This window comes from Acanthisitta chloris, unplaced genomic scaffold (genome assembly GCF_000695815.1).
Source record: "Acanthisitta chloris isolate BGI_N310 unplaced genomic scaffold, ASM69581v1 scaffold13908, whole genome shotgun sequence".
NCBI lineage: Eukaryota > Metazoa > Chordata > Aves > Passeriformes > Acanthisittidae > Acanthisitta > Acanthisitta chloris.
The window spans coordinates 33,639-51,092 of record NW_008686567.1 but is presented as its reverse complement, the minus strand read 5'-3'; the positions used below and the strand labels follow the sequence as shown (position 1 = coordinate 51,092).

General features: G+C 45.2%; 1 protein-coding gene across 1 annotated transcript in view; it reads left to right on the top strand.

Annotated features, from left to right (window-relative positions):
- The window catches only part of LOC103807488 (limbic system-associated membrane protein-like), a 147,549-nt gene extending 132,602 nt beyond the window's left edge, over window positions 1–14,947 (top strand). The window contains exons 2-3 of the mRNA XM_009080216.1: window positions 11,207–11,439; window positions 14,835–14,947. Coding sequence (XP_009078464.1) covers window positions 11,207–11,439; window positions 14,835–14,947 — 346 coding nt within the window. The remainder of the gene's footprint in view (window positions 1–11,206; window positions 11,440–14,834) is intronic.
- Window positions 14,948–17,454: the final 2,507 nt, after the last annotated feature.

Below are 17,454 nucleotides of genomic sequence, written 5' to 3'. Positions count from 1 at the left end.
AGCATTATTTCACGATGGTATTTCGGGACTCGCTTTAGATATGGAAATGAGAACGTGTGTCTTGCTCAGAAGCTGTTCTTTGCTTTCAAGTGGGAGAGAGATGGAAAAGGGGAAGAGGGGTTAAGCTCCTCAAAGGCTTTGTCTACATTAGGCTTTTTTCTTCATATTTCCCACTGTTGCTTGTATGGGTGTAGCTCAATCCACAGTGGCACTAGTGACAGCTCTGGCAATGCAGGGAAGCTAACATGTTTCACTACACATTGTCTCCACAATCTCTACAAGCCCTGACTCCACCAGTGGTGCTGCAGCAGCGGGAGCTGAAGAAGGAAAAGGTCAGCTGTAAATAATAACTAGAGTGTTTGCACATCAAGAAGGTGTCCTTCATTGAAATGCAGCAACTGGGAGTGAGCAGGCAGGATGGGCCCACTTTCTCGTTCGTTTCGAAATACCACCCTTCACAGTCAGCTGCTGGCAGCCCAAGGGCAATGCTTGGAAGGCAGGGATGACAATGTATTTGGGACACCTCTGATACTCTTGTAACCTCAGAAAAGACAGAAAAGTTAAGACTTATTTTACCTGCTTATTGCTCCCATTCCCAGTCTCATCTGGCTCCAAAGAATTTCAAGATTGATTTCTCCTTGGTGTGGATCCTTCTCTCCCACCTCCCCAGGGCAAGAGCTAATGATTCAAATGCAATATTCCCTTTTCCCATTTGAAGAAGGAGCAGTATGAGATTAAATGAACATTAGGGTCCACAAAACAGAAAGTTCATTCCTATGTCAGAGGTAGCATACTCCTCAGGTATTGAAAGGAACTATTTCAAATAGTACGAAACACAGGAGACACCTGCTAGTTTCACGTAACATTTAAATCTGATATTCTTTCACAGCCTAATACCAATTAATGGTTAACTTATGAAATTCTCAGCCGGAAAGTATCACCAAGATGAAGATGTTAATGAGTTTAAAAAAAGAATAAGGGGGCAGGGGGTTGAGAAATGCCTGGGGATAAGAAAGCCAGCGTACAAACTTACAAGGTGGAATGCAAGCTGTCACTCGGAGAAGCAGCCAATTTATGCAGAGAGTAGATTTAGATTAGATATTAGGAAAAAATTCTTTACTTTGAGGGTAGTGAGGCACTGGAACAGGTTGCCCAGAGAAGATGTGGATGCCTCATCCCTGGCAGTGTTAAAACTAGGCTGGATGAGGCTCTGAACAATCTGGTCTGGTGGAAGGTGTCCCTGCTCACAGCAGGAGGGTGGAACTTCATGATTTTTAACATCCCTTCCAACCCAAACCATTGTATTATTTGTCTGGGGCTCAATTTATAGGTTTTTATGGCTGGAAAGGATCATGAAATTATGTAGAAGGTGATTTACATTGTTATTTTAGGAGGTGTTACACCTTTCTTTGAAACCTCTGTCACTAATCATGGGAGATTGGTCACTGGACCATGTGGCCCCATGCTCAGAATTTATGATACTGTTTCCATTTCCTTCCCCAAATGTTCAGGTATGGATATCTGGGCACTTAATTCTTCCTGCCTCCTGTGGAGAGGTGTGGCCACTACAGATCTACCTCAGTCACTACCCCAGTAGATGTTGAGGCTGGTGGCCAACATTAGTCCTGTTAGCCCTAATCTGATTGTCTGTTTGGCTCCATTTTTTCACATCAGAAACCTTCCCAGGGGTGGTGCATGGCTTTGTGCCACATGGGAGTCTGCTCTTCTTAATCCATTGAAGGCTGATGCTAGTCCTGTGGCCATGCCCCTTGTTTCTGACAGCTCTGAGAGCACATGCTGATGTTGCTGTGTGGGATGGCACCTACAGCTTTTTGGAACTGGGCCATGGCACCACAGCATCAATCACGTGGACTGTTTTGCAGGCTTACATGTGCCTGTGTGTAGGCAACTGTGAAAGGGAGAGTTGGGGAACCTACCTTTCACCTCTCTGCCATAGCAAATACATGAGGTGATGCCACGAAGCTCTAGTTCTAATTATTTTGATCTTAAGTTTTGTAGTCCCCTTCCCTGAGCAAGCCGCTGGAATCCACAAGCTGGAAAGTGCTATTTGCAGTGCCATGTCTCTTCAGCTGTGAGCTGCTGATTTGAAAATATCTCTCTTGCTCTGTGACAGTCTGTGGTGATACCTTCTGCAATTTTAGTCTGTGACTTAGGATGGGAGGAGGGGACCCGGGACCACACAAAATGCTTTGAAGCTCCCTTACCATCACTCTCCCATTCCCTCTTGTGTTTGCACTCTCCCTTTTCTGCACCTGCTCACTCCTGACCTGCCCTCACTCCCATTCTTTCTCTGTTTCCCCCTCTTTCAGAGCTGCCCTGTGGATTACTAATATGTGGCATTATCTCATTCACCAGTAGCTGTGCCGGCTGCCTTAATGTTTCTCGCCAGCTTTTGCTTCTCCCCCTCTTTTCCTCTCCCCCTGCCTTGCCAGCCCATGATGTAGCATTGCCTTTCTCCCATCTGCCCGATTGTCTCTCTGCTTTTTATGTGGGTGCTGGAGCTCCAGGTGCTGTCATTCTTCACGACAGCACAGAACGTTTCAGTTTGCTGTGGCTGGATAATTACCAGATACAGAGTCACGTGGACTTCCCAGTGAAACCCTCCCTCCCCTGCTGTCAGGGAAGGAAATCACATCTCTGAAACACACTTTTCTTCTTTTTATGAATTTTTTTTTATTGTAAGAAATCCAAGGGGAAAATTTGGATTAGTATTTCCGGAGTTACCTAGTGGTGACCACGTGAAAGTTACATACAAGGCTCTGGGGATTCAGGTAGAAGAAATAGGTGATTTCCAGTACTGAAGTTTGTGAAAGAAAACAAAGGGACTGATAGTCTGTATGGATGCCTTATTAGTGTTCCTGTTGTCATTTTTCATGTATCCCTAAACCAGAAAAATGTTGTAATGGTGCAGTGACTTGTCAGTAGCTGTTTGGTTTCTGTTCTTTTACAAATTCGGCAGAAGAGCCAATACACAGTTCACATAACTGACTAATTATCATTGTCTTTTAACGAACTTCAGATCTTAAGTGACTACACATACTCTTTAAATATCAGCCTGTGTCTTAGTGATGGCAAAAGTACAGGATCTTTAGTGTAAGTGCAGTGCAACAAAGAGGCAAATCATCTGGCAATGTTCACCATTGCCATTCTGCATCATCTCTGTTATTCCGTGGTTTCCCCTTGTGGTGATGCAGGAGCACTGGAATGCTACAGGAAGCTGTGGACAGCAGAGCCAGGCGTAGGCTCCCGGTGGGATGTTGCAAGTGATCAATAGTTGACAAGCATTGCCTGATCATGCTGGATCAAGAGCAGAGCCAGGTTTCCGGCTGGACCGAAAAAGGACACTGACAAGTCCTCAGTTAACCCAAAGGGGTAAGAGGGAGATTAAGGTCTGTTTCCTCAGCAATCTCAACCTCCTGACTGATTTTCGTGCAAGACCCTGATCCAAGCTGTCAGAACATTTGGCATTTCTGCAAACATCAGCCAGAGAGCAGTTCGTTCCCTCTGCACACACATGGGAAGCAAACCTCCTCTGGCAGGAGGCCTGTGACTGGAGAAAGTCATTCTAGATACATGCCTTAGAATGGGCAAAGACCTGTCCAAGGATTTCCTGACTATGCTGTAAAGAAATGGAGGATATTTCCTAGGTCTGGTGGGATGTAAGAAAACCTGACACTGTGGTGGCCTCACTCTGAGACTTTTCCGTATTTTGAAGTTTTAAACTGTGCTGGGATGTGGCTGGGATGGAGTTAAGTTTGTTCATAGCAGCTCATATTGATATTTTTAAGAAGGTTCCTCTGCTGGAATGGATGTAGACTGAAGTTGTTTATGCAGGTATACTGATCCCCAGAAGATAGGAAGAGCAATAAATCATGCCAGTATAAGTTCTCTTATTCTGATGTAGTTACATCCACCCCTTGAGAGTACTGGCATAAAAATCACTGTAATTTTGGTCTTGATTTCTGTTGTGTTTTTTCTTTTTTTCTACACAAACAGGAACCTATACTCTTAAACAGTCATTTTAACAGAAATAAAGCCCATGTGAGACCAGCTGTGTGTCTGCTAGTGAGAGCCCACGCAGCTAGCTGTCTTTTTAGGCCAGCGTATTTTTTGTGAATTCCCTTGGGTTTCATTTTCCATGCGTATCACATGGACTGAGAGACGAGGATGCTTACAGCACATGAGCAGTTCTGCACTGATACTCATATTTACTGGCTGCAGTTCTTTTTGCTTTCATTAAATAGAGTTGATGGGAGAGAGAGTGAGACAGGAATGTTTCTGTACAAGGCACTGGGGACTTCTCATCTAGGAAACTGGGTACAAATTCTGGTCACGAAAGAGGAATTCAGACTGGAGCAGGTGCTGAGAAGGGCTACTGGGATGTTTAGGGCAATGGAGAGTCTATCATACAAGAAGAAACCAGGAGAGTTTGGCTTGTTGAGTCCAGCAAAATGAAGGCTGAGAAGGAATGTGATTGCTCTCTGTGAACATGCTGGAAGATAAACACCTGGGAGAGAGAGGAGCTATTTCAGCTAAAGGATGGTGTTGGCTTGAGAGGAAATGGATGTAAGCCAGGCATGAATAAATCTAGACTATGAATTAGAAAAAAAAGGTTTTAATCAGCAGAGCAGAAAGACTTTGAGCAGCCTAACCTACAAAGCAGGGAAAAGGCACCCCCCTCCCCCGTCAAACACACTAGGTTTAACTAGGAATGAAGTATATCTCTGAAAAAGATGGTAAGGTACAGCTGGCTGTGCCAGCAGAGGCTAGGGCTTCGTGACCTGGTAAGCCTGTCCTAGCTTCATGCTTCCAAAGTGGCAATTTACTAAAGAGGATGAACAGAAGTGCAGGCATCCTATCAGCCATGCACCCTTCCAATAGGCAGATGACCAGAAATGCCACCTGAGTGCTGAGATACCCAGGGAGCTGCAGACAGGTGTGACGACCAAGGTCACAGCATAATACAGCTGAGAGAAAGCGTGGGCTGAACAGATGCAGCAGTTTCCCCCTCCTGCCAGTTTTCCAGCGCAGGACTGGCTTTAAGCAGTAGTTTTCTAAATCCCTCTGAGGGCCTGTGTTATCATGCTGGCAGTGGTGACTCAGGAGCTATTTATGCCACATTTTGGGAATCCGTCCTGCTGTGGCACAGCTTTCACTCTCAAACAGTGACCCTGCTGTGTGTCATGGCACATAAGAAGAGGAGCAGCAGCTGTAGCAGGATGGGGAAAGAGAGGAGCAGTGGCAGTGGGGAGAAGGAGAGTTTTGAACAACAACTGATGCCCGTGTGTATTCGACACCAGCAAATTGAGGCTTTTGGTTCTTGGCTGAAAAGAGGTTTCAGTCACTTGGTTGATGCAGTCTCCCACTGCCATCCACTTAAGGGGTCCTTGCCTTCACAGAGGTGAAGATTTGTTCAGCTTTAGCTGTCTTCTGTAGCATCTCCCACTGAGGAAAGCCTGATCTGGAGCAGTGGGAACCACCCAGGATCAACAGCTTTTACACTGCTCCTTTAGTCCATGTTCTCCTGTGTTCTCTGCCAATGTACTACTCTGGTGGGGACTGCACGCCAGGGAAAGGGAATGCTCTTGAGATGCTGGCAGAGTGCAGCACTGCAGTGACATTGCAGGGCCTGGCTGGACTCTTCTCTGAGCACCCTGCCTGGGAGGGTCAGGCTGGCTTGCCTGTGGTCTGTCCTTAGCCCTTTCTGCCCACATCCCTGCTGGGGAATAGTGGAGAGGTTGGACTCTTGCTTCCCCCATGGCTGACCATGGCAGTGTTGAAGTCCTTGTTTGCCAGGCAGGGAAGGACTGAAGAGCTCAAGGAGACAAGACAAGACAGCGTGAGAGTGATTTGCTCTTCAGCTTTCTTCACAGGGCTGGGAGTGGTACTATGTTTAACCACTGCATTAGGCTTCCAAGATCATACTTTGCAGCACAATGGAGAATTTACCTTGCACCTTCAGAGCTGGGAGCGGATGTTGCTTTGTGCCAAACGAGCTGTGTTTAATCCCTCTCTCTTTTCCCTCTTGCCATTTTGCTGCCAGGGGTAGAGGGCAGTGGGGGAAGTTGTTAGCTGGATCCTGTGAGTGTGTGCAAAGTGAGAAGATTAGAGCAGGCTCATCACAGAGCCAAGGGGAAGGCAGGAGATGTGATGCAGGGTGGGTTGTGACATCCTCTGGCAAAAGGGAGTCATGTCCGTCAGTGAGTGCAATGGGGTGGGGTTTGGGTGCTTAATTGTGTGTGCAGCAGGTTGTCAAGTTTTGGCCTGCTGCACAGAGATTTTCTTACAGGAGATGAACAAAGGGTTAATGTAGAAAAGATGACTAAAGAGGAGTGTGGCAATTATGGCACAGAGTTACCACCACCACCATGCTTTGGAGAAAGAGGGTAGACAATGCAGTCCATAAACACACTATTCATTTATTTTTCCCCAAAATGAGGTAAGAGCTGTGGCTTGCTGGCAAAGCAGTGCGCCATATATCATTAATCCTAGCAGCTTGCCTCTTCTCACTAGCAGGGCTCTGGCAGAGAACTGTGAGATTGGGTCTGCTGTAAAAAAATATATTTCTTTGGAATTGCAACAACAGCTAAAAAAACCCCAACAATTATCCCAGGTTCAAGGCAACCCAATATATCATGGATAATGCTGTAAAATCCCCGCCATGTTAAAGTAATCATTTAAATAGCAGCTTCACCAGGTCCTAAAGGTCCTTCCTGCCTCTTCATCACTGTGGGCTCTAAATATCATCCACCCCTTCCTAAAGGAACAAAATGCCCCCACACCATCTTCATAGCCTAGGGCTATAGCTGCAGTGCTGCTTTTTGTGAGGCAGAATGGGAAGCACATTGCTGAGACCCCAGCTCTTGTGCATCCTCCTCTTCTTGCAGTTCCCTTGCAGCTCCCACCCTGGCACTGGTGCAGCCAGCCTGGGGAGCTAGGGCTTTCCAACCAAATGCCTCCTCTCAGCAGCATGCCCGTCTGTTCGCCGGAGGAAAGAGAGGATGGAAAGCTTAGGGCCGAGAGCTGTTGGAGTGACAGGCACAACATAAACTGCGAGGAGTGTTACAGCAACATGCTGGGAAATCAGTGCACTGAGTGGTGGTGCCTTGACTGGAGGAGGAGCAGGAGTCACAGCAGCTAGAAATGAAGCACCAAGACCTGAGCAGGGCAGAACAGGCAGTGAAACCTCCAGTTTTGGTGTTTGCCAGGATAGGAGATGTATATGCCTGAATCTCTCTCTCCTTTTTTTCACTCACTTTCCCACCTATCAAGAGACATAAGCCCAAATACTTCCAAGAAGGCGGAAAAAAAAGACATCTTCCGTATCCAGATGGAGATTTCCTTGGAGCCTACAAAGGCAGGTTTGCAGGAGTGCTGCTTTGGCCCAGTGCTACACGTGAGACTGGCAGGAGTGGGAGAAGAGAGGACAAGCAGCAGGGCTTGCTCCCGACTGCTGCCCTCCCCCTGCCTGCATGCTGCCAGGTGTCCCTTCATGTCCTGAAATCCAGGGACCAGGAATGATGGTGGGCAGCCCTCTATTCAAGGCAAGGCAATGGTTACTGCTGAAGGTCCAAAAACATTTCGCCCCCTCCTGTGCCACAGCTCAGCCCTGTTGTCAGCATTTACATGTAGGGCAACAGAGGCTGAGGGAGGGGTATGAGGATGAACTGGGTTTCTTTCTCTATGTCCAGTTCCCAACCATCTGCTCCTGGCTGACTGTTACGTGTTTGTTAGGCACTCTGTGAGAACTGGAAATGCATCTGTAGCGCTAAAGGTGGTGCCATCACTAAGAAGCCTCAGGTGCCAAACTTGGCTGTGTTTGTTTATGAGAGGGCAAGGAGGGCTAATGGGGCACGGCAGCACAATTTTTTGTCCTTCTGTGTCTCTGGTTTGAATTGGTACAAGATCAATAGCTCCCAAGTCCCTGCAGTGATTGTGACCATCACCACTCTCTGGTCCACTCATTAGCTTCATCAGAGATGTCAAGAAATTAAATCTGAAACCATAAGGTAAAGCAAAATGGATGGATCGCAAATCATTTATTAGCTTTCACTGATGCTGATAGTAACGCTTTCAATAAGCCTAATGAAAAGCATTTGACTGTCTCTGTGAACTTGATTATTGATTATTAGTGAACGATAAGAGTAATTTGATATCTTGCTGATGCCATGCTCCTATTGCTTTGCAGTTAAAATGTCAGTTAACATGCCATTTAATATTCTATTAGTATTGAATTAGCACTTATTACACTGTGAAAATGATCACCATAAATCCTTATTAAAGCGTGATCCGTACAGCTGGGTGGCATCTCTGGCAGACTAAGAGGGTGTGTGTCTGCAGACAGACATACTGAGATGCATCATCTGCATGGATGCATGTTCAGAGCATGCCAGGACTTGGAATTTCCACATTTGTACATTGATTTTCCCTGACAGTTTGAGAGGAACAGGTATGGTGAACAAAGCAGCTCAGATCCATTTCGCTTAGTCTTCCTGCTTTCCTCCTTTCTTTCTCTTCTCTCCTCCTTTATTTATTTTGGTAGCAACTGCTAACTTCTTTCAAAGGCACTTGCAAGGTTGTCTAACTATAGCTATTGACCACTGCCCTAGGACTGACCTCAATGGGTGTAGGACAGGTTATGATATGTTTTCTCTTTGACAGAGAGGGAGGATTCCCCAGGTGAGCATCCCCTCAGGTGTGCGAGGACAAGGCTTTGCTCCAACTGCACCACTGAGATGTTTACTGACATGAGAGACATCACAGGGGCATCTTTGCTACATCCAAGCAGAGGCGTGCGATGACTAGGTGTAGGGCAGAGCTATGGGTGCTGTGCTGTAGGTTTGGGAAGCAGCCTGGCAAGGCTGGTGCTGTGCACTGGATCTGCTGGTGCCCAGCAGTGCTGAAAGGTCTTCTGGAGGATTTTCAGAAGTGACTGAGAAACTTCAGTTCCCAGTAATTTCAACTTCAGCTGTTAATCTCCTTAGCTTCTTGCTGGCAAAAGACCTAACATCTGATTTTTGGTGCCACTACTGTTCTGTGCAGAAATATGTATGTAAGAGGGCCTGAGGCATCCATCTCTGGAGGCAGTCTGGGTGTCCCTGCAGGGCCATTGCTCCCAGCCATGGGACACAGTGCCCTCCCCAGGTCCTTGCTTTCAGCTCCTTAACTGATGATTACAGCCTGAGATGGCCAATGGAACTGGGGCAATGCCACAGTGGTGCTGGTTTCTACATGTAAGTGGCTGCTCATGGATTCCTCTGCTCTTTCTTTTTAACAAAATGCAGCTTTTTTAAAACAGCACAGGTCACACGTGAGAGCTCACCTCAGGGGCAAGTGCCTGCCTAGCCAGGAGGGTGGGCTCTGCTGAGGGACAAACCCTCACTCCCCTCCCTTGGCTGAATAGCAGCAGTAAGGGATGGAATCTGTTGGGCTGCTCTCTAAAGCAAATGTTTGTCGGATCAGACAGAGCTGCTTACAGCTTGGCCAGCAGTGTGGCATGCCTCCCACTGATGCCCACGCAGCTTGGCTTTCCTCCTGCCCACAAGTAACCCCAGAACATCTTGGACAGCATCCATGGGCATGCCAAAAGGGAGTGGGTGAGAGGTGTCGGCCATAATGGTAGGGTCACATCACAAGGGATGGCAGCTGCAGCACAGCATGAATGAAATGCATTCAAATAGAGGAACTTAGAAAATGTCTGACCCATGCTAAAAGGCTGTATGAGAGCCTACTGTCAAATATTTGTCTTATCTTGAAGCAATAATCTTTATCCTCTTTCTTTTCTCTTTCAAATGCAACACATGCATGAATAGTGAATAGGACACAATCCTGTGCAATGTGATCTAGGATGACCCTGCTTGAGCAGGGAGGTTTGATCAGATGACCTCACTGTAGTCCCTTCCAACCTCATCCATTCTGTAATAGTGGTGGTGAGAGGTGCTGGATTATTTGGATGCCAATACACTGTGTGCAGAGCTCTGAGAGGTGAAGGAGCAACGGCTCCAGAGACTGAGCTTCCCCGTTTATCTGCAGAGCAAATATGGTGTGAGCTGCTGCAGGGCAAACCCTCTCAGCCTGTCTGAGCTCAGCCCTGGTGGGTACAATTGCCAGGGTGAAAGAGGAGTTATGTCTCCATCTCTACTTCAGCCCTGGTCCTCTTGAACGATACACAGCTGAGAATGAGCAGGACATGCCTCCTCATTGGCATCTCCTCATTCTGTGCAAGTCTCCTTCTGGCAGTGGGAAGTGGTACGGAGCAGGTGACTTTGCCAAAAATGTGTTCGTCTTCACAGCACCTACTCTGCTCTGTGTCAAGGAACAAAATACTTGTCATGCAGTTGCAACAGGGTTAGTCTATCCTCTGCCTTGTGATGGTTGGCACTCAGGGCTGTGGCAGTTGCTGGTCCTTGTGCTGCTCCTCTTGTCTCCCATCCCTAGCCTTCCTCCTCTCCTGTCCACCCAAGATGTTCACAGGACATGCTGCCTAGGGATAGCAGTGACAGCCATACAGCCTCCGTGTTTCACCTTGAGATCTGCACTTGCCTGCATGAGCAGGCAGATGTGCATCAGGAAGGGGTTGTATGTGTGTATATGTTAGGAGGGTGATGTTTGAGCAGTAAATCCCTCTTTCCACAAAGCTATTTTTGTCAGATGGATGTAGAGGGGAGTTACGCTATAATTCCCTCCCTTTCTGCTGAAACTGAGGGATGGAGCAGCTGTGCCCTGAGCTGACAAAGCTGGAGCCCTGAACCTTTGCTCCCCAGGCTGGAAAGCGTCTGGAAATGTAACTCTCTTGTATGCTTGACTTTTGAAGGTGAGGGAAAGCATGGGAAGAACTACTTCTGAGCACTCTCACTGGCAGGGTTAGAAGGGATTTGGTGATCAGGATCTCTTGTGGCCTTCCAAAGTAATTTTTAGTGCCAGGTATAGGCCACAGGCAGAAGGAATAGAGGAGACATGGCAAGCACAAAACCCATGGTTTCATGGACCAAAGGTTCCTGAAACCCTTCAAAAATCATTATGAAATAAATGTCCATGGGACAGCAGTGATAAGAAGGTGCTGTGGTTCACTGGCAAAGCAGGAGCGTGCTATGAAGTTTCTAAGTATAGTAGTAAAGGAAAGGGACGAAAAGGAGATCATGGAGACAGTTCTTAATCTCCCCCTCACCTTTCTCTTCCTCTGCAGGTGTTATGTAGAAGACAGAAGCTCCAAGGTGGCCTGGTTAAACCGTTCTGGCATCATTTTTGCTGGAGAGGACAAGTGGTCCCTGGATCCTCGAGTAGAGCTGGAGAAGAGAAACCCCCTGGAATACAGCCTGCGGATCCAGAAAGTGGATGTCTATGATGAGGGATCCTATACATGTTCAGTGCAGACACAGCATCACCCCAAGACTTCCCAGGTTTACTTGATTGTGCAAGGTAAGCAACATGCCTGATAAGAGAACAAAGGCCAAAAGACACAGTGAGTGAAGGGATCTGTATCTTTCTTAGAGAAACTCCAGAGTCAGTAGCCTATGTATCCCTAAGATTTATAACAAGAGCCAGCAGGATTGTCTCCTTCCACTGCGGTGCAGCATGGCTTTACTCTGCTACCAGTTTGCCCTTTTAAAAGTGGTGACAGAGCAGGGGACACCAGTGATGCCAAGACATATTCTAGTATAATGCAAATCTGGCTCCTGGTTCTGGTTGTTTTGGCACTCTGAGGGGAAAACATTTGTTTATAATGACACTTGTCGGAACATCATTCTTGCCTCATCTCTTCCCAGACAGCCCTCTGGGTTCTTTGTCTCCTCCTTTCTCAGGTTTCCTTTCTTTTTTCTTGTGTCAACAAACTACTGTGCTGTGTTTTTTGGCCTTCCATCATTAACTCTTCACATGGCTGAGGAATTAATTTTCCTGGTTTGGCCTTCCATCATTAACTCTTCACAAGGATGAGGAATTAATTTTCCTGAGTGTTTTTCTGTACTGGGTCATTGGTTTGTCACTAGGCATATGTGAAACCTGGTACCCGAGGTATCTGCCACCTACCTTATGTTGCCCTCTCCTTTTTTAGCTACCCTCCTCCTGTGTGTGTTAGAGGGAACTGGAAACTTGGCAAACCAGCATTGTCCTATCTTTCTGCCTGCATTTATGGTATAACAGTGAGTAAATACATTAGGGAGGTCACCAATTACTGGTAAGGGCATTAGTGAGTTTACTTGTTCCATCTTGTCCAGACCATAATACCAAAGAAGTGAGTTTACTCAGTTTTGTTTTGTTTTACTTTTAATCTTCATACCACTCTATCTGCCTATTTATCTAAAATATTTATAGAGCAGCTTAGGTGATAGATATGTATGTATGCATTTGATACGTATTACAGATATGTTCAACTTCTACATTATCCTTCAGGCAGGAACTTGTTATTTCTCCTGATTTGTTTAGTAACCCAAAAGGCTGCAGATTTTATTTCCCTCAGCAAGTTTTTGCATTGCTGTGGATATAAATGCATGCATGAAGGGACTTTTGCTCTTGCTGGTGCTGCTTGGCAAACTAGGGAGCTTACTAGCATACCAAGTGTTTATCTGCAAAGTGAAGAAGTCCAGATGTATGGTCAGAGGTGATGCTTTACACACAAGTATAGCAAGACAGAAGACTCCTGGTTTGTCTTCTTGCACAAAATCCTCCCCGTGCAGCATGAAGAGCAGCACACAGAGCAGTTCTCCCAGCTTGGCTGAGTGTTTGCTGGAGTGTGCCTGGCGTGAAATGCACTTGCCAGCCCTGGAGGTGTACCCTGCCTTTCTGCTTGCTATAATGGTGCATAGCTAACCATCTGTAGGTGGTTTATTGCTGGTAAAATCTCACAGCATACAATTTCCATTTACCTGTCAAGAAAAATACAGGGACAAATGAATTTTAGAGCCATGCACATGTATTATTAATTTTATTTGTGCCTATTAGATATGGGTCTAAGCAACAAAATTGAGTTCTCTAGCTTAGCTTTCACCTAAATATGTGGCTACCCAGCTCTGAACTACTGCCACCTTTCTGAGAATCAGAAAATTTAGGTTTTAACACACCTAAACTCTGGATACCTGGTGGATAATCTTTGTTCTAGTGCCTGCCACAGATTTAACAAAAGACCCATTGTGATTTTGTGCTCATAGGTGAAACTCATAGCTTTCCTTTTTCTAAAACAAAATTTCATCTGGAAAAAAAAGCCAACGAGCAAAATATAAATACAAAATCTTTTACAATTTAGAAAAGTTAGTCTCATCTTAAACCATGCTTTTAAAATAATCTAAACTAATAAAACTAATTAATTTGAAAATAGTACGCGTTAAAAATAATCCCTTTTGTCTCTGAGTATCATTTTCTCATATTGATTGCTATTTTTCTCAGATTTTCAGGTCATCTGCCTGAAAAGTAGTCTGCTGCTAGTACAAATTAAAGGAGTTTGGATATTGAGTCATGCCATTCTTTTAAGTTTTGTTTATTTAATTTAGGTTATTTACTTCTGATGGTTTTGTGTTCATAAATTTCAAAACATAATCTTTGTGAAGCTCTGGGCATCCCAAATGTTAAAAATAAATAAAGAAAAGAAAATACAGCTCCTGAAACATTAAATGACAGAGTGGTCAACTGATCTGCCTGTTAATCTGGGAGGAGGATTTCTGGAATGATGGTCAGTGATTCCCTTCAAATGAGCTCAGGGAAACAGAACCAAGCCAGGGTCAGAGACTCTGCCAGCTTTGCGCACACGTTTGATGCCTGGATTTGCCAGTGAAAGATCCTGCAATGACAGCTGCTCATGCCCTGGAAACAACAGACTTTTTTAAGGCCGTACCCAGGCTTCCCATTCTGCTCACTCAGTGCTGTCATGGATATTTCTGCTCTTCATTGCACTGTATTACCAAAGACAAGTCCCTAATCTCCCCAGGTTCAGCTCCCTCATCTGTATAGCCCCTGTGAAAACCCAGCCCATATTACCTCTCAAAACAAATGGGATAGCTATATCAGAGACTGACAAACAGGTAGGCAGATACTGGAGTGCTGTTGGAGCCCTCAGAACTGGAGACCACTCCATGCCCACAATGCCATCTGAAATAGACAGGCTTTGGTGTATCCTATCTGCATTTAGTTCAGTGCAGGTTAATGGAGTTGAATTCTGGGAGCAGGTCCTTTCCTTCCTTGAGAAAATCAGCTTTGCCTGGGGTGAGCTTTGCTTGGTGAACTCTGCTGGCCAGAGCTGCACAAGTATATCACAGAAAGAGGGACATCACCTCTCTAATGTATGTGCCCTTCAGTATTTCCAAGGGAAGAGACAGTTCTACTTTGTCAGCCAGCACCAGCCTCTGGATAAACATCCTACTCAATCTGCTCTTTTCCTCCTGTAAGTGTGTATATCCACTGATAGGATCCCTCTCAAATAGGGCATATTGCCAAGGTCTAAAAGGTGTGTAAGGAAATGGCACTCAAGAAAAAAAAATCAGAACTTCATGAACAGCTAAAAGTAGAAAAAGTTTTCTTCATAAGCTTTTCCTGCTTTTCAAACATAAAGCCAACTCTGCTGGTAGAAGTAGGTATTCACTGCCAAAAGATTCATTAGTACAACTGTGGTCATCTCTTCTGTCTTTCTGACCCAGGTGGGCAGCACTGCTTGCAAGGTGGGTTGGACTGGAGGCAGCTGTCTCCGCCCAGCTCAGTTGCTACCAGATGCTGGTACTGCACTCTCTGCACTGGAGTGGATGCATGAAGAGCCTGCTCTGAACCACCAACTCCCTTAAGTTTCAATTGGAGTGTAATGGCCAGTAGTGAATCTTTCTGTTTACCAGATGTTTCTGTTGGTGTTGGTCAGAAGAAGAAACACTTGGATCAATCTGCAAAAGGTGGTCTGGTCCTTCCCCATGCTGTGAAACATGATCAACGCTACAGTGGCAGCCCCTAGCATATCTCCTGAAGATACCCTGTGCCTTCATAGCTGATGCATGTCCATTATTTCACTCTCCTTGGATTTGAAAAGCTTTTATTAACATGTGATCCAAATTGATTTTGCTGCAAATTATTTCTGGTCCTTCCAAGACACATGGTGGTCATTTCTCCTTCTCTTCCTCAAAATTACCTTCTATCTGCTCAAAGCCCATTAATTCCTGTGTCTCAGATATCTCTAGTTCGGCCTAACAGGTTAATTCCTGTGTCTCAGATATCTCTAGTCCAGCCTAACAGGCTCACTGCTTCTCACACATCATATTTTCCAACCCTTGTGTCATATATATTTCAATACTGTCTGGTTTGTCTACATGTTTCTTTAAATGTACTATCCAAAACCAAAACAAGAGTTCCAGTATAGGATTCAGTCATGCAGATACCAGTACCAACCATCTTTTGCATATCACACTTCACTTACCTAACTCCAGAATGAAATGAGGTTTACCTTTTTTTAATGAGTGCCTCATTGCTTTCACTTATCCAGTCCCTCTGCAGTTTTGCAACCCTCTCTTACTGGTCTGCAGCATAGTCTGCAGCTCATTCTCCACTTCTTTATTTGAACATTATTAGTTTTCCCCACTCCTTCCTTAGCATGGCATTTTGTGCTCACTATAGTTGGATGCCATCTGGTTCGTTTCTCATGGAGACCACCTCTTCAGTTTTCTTATGATCCTGATTTCCAAAGCACTTGCAACTGCCCCCAACTTGGTGTCATTGACAAAAGTCAGGTGCCCTCTTTCTGTTCCATCCTGAAGGTGTTAATTAAAGTATTGAAGAGATCAGGGCATAAAAGCACACTGTGGTAGCAGCCCACTAAATCCTCCATCCCTGGGGGATAGTGATCTGTTGATTGCAGCTCTTTGAAGCATTCTGATGGTGATTTAACATCCACCATATTCTCTTTGCTTGTTGAAGACTGTCAGGTCTTCTGAAGTCGAGATATATCGTATCATCACACATACTGCTCCTGCATTATCTGCTATGCCAGACATCCTACAAAAAAAAGGAAATGAGGCTGGGTTGGCATGATATGTGCTTGCCAAAAGCACATTGTATTTTTTTCCCCCTTTATTATTAACCTTTCGGTGCTTATAGATGGGATGTTTAATCATTTGTTCGAGTATGTTGAGTGACTTGTTCCAGGAGAATTGAGTCATAACCGAGATGTGGTGGCTGCTCCTTTCACAGCATTGACATGGATTCTTATTCTTTTAGGGCTATATCCCCAAGCCCTTCTCAGGCATTAAATATCAATGGAGAAATCCCTCTAGAACTCCTGTAGTCTTTACTTGTCTCATCAGGGTCACAGGCTCAAGAGCACAGAGATCTTAGCAAGCATGAGGTTTAAAAGTTTCTGCAATAAAGACTTAGACCTGTCCAAGTCAATCTAAAGGAATAACTCTACTATGAAGAAGCAGATAGTTGCTGTATTTGCTGTCCAGAGCCTTTACAGCAAAGCATCATTGTGAATGGAGGTGGTTGGGACGTTTTCAGTGAAACAAAAACATTTCACTGTTTTTGACTTTGATTAAAATTTAATCAGGAAGGTTTTACATGTCTGAGGTGCTTTCTCAGGTCAAAATTGGGAAGAGAAAAAGGTATAGCATTGCCACAGCCCTTCTAAAAGCTAGAGCATTCAGCTGAGATGCAGGGAACTCACGTTCACATTTTTGCTCAGAGCCTGGGACTCCTCCAAACTTACTAATATTTCATGTGATTCCCAGTTATCGGCTGTTCAAACAATGTGGGCTATCCCTTGGTTTAGTGTTTATTTCATGAAAAAAAATCTAAAGGGCTTTGTCATTTTGGCAAAACAAAAACAAATTCGGAAATGTCATCAGCACATGTTCACAAAGAGGAATGCTTGTTTACTGCCCAGCCCTAATCACAAACCCAAAGACAAATGCATAGCAGATAAGGCCAAATCCTACAGTTTTCTTTCTAACTGATAGGCACTAGTGTGTGAAAAGCAGCACGGAATGTAGCCTTTCTCCATTATGCATCGCTGCTGTAGAGCTCCTTGCTTGCAAAGATTCAGACTCGCTATTCATTGTTTCAAAGTGGTATAAATATGTATTTGTTGTTGCTGGGATTTAACTCTAGAAAAATGTATTATTATCTCTGTGTGGTAGATTAGCTGTGCTCCATCTCAGTCCACTCTCTTGAAATTAAAGAACTTTATGCTGGTGGCTAGTAAAGTACAGCAGAGACCTTCCCTAGAAAGGCAGATGAAGCCAGTCTGGCTTTCTTTGTGTGTACATGGCTCTGCCAGTGAGCCCCTTGGTAAGAACTGGATCTGGAGCTGAGGAGGGAGGGTGTTGTCTAGCATCTCTGGAGGCATTTGAAAGATGTGCACTTAGGGACATGGTTTAGTGGTGGACTTGGCACTCCTGGGTTAATGGTTGGACTTAATGATCTTAGTTCTCTGATTCCGTGATCCTTCATTTCTGAGGACAGTGGTAGGGA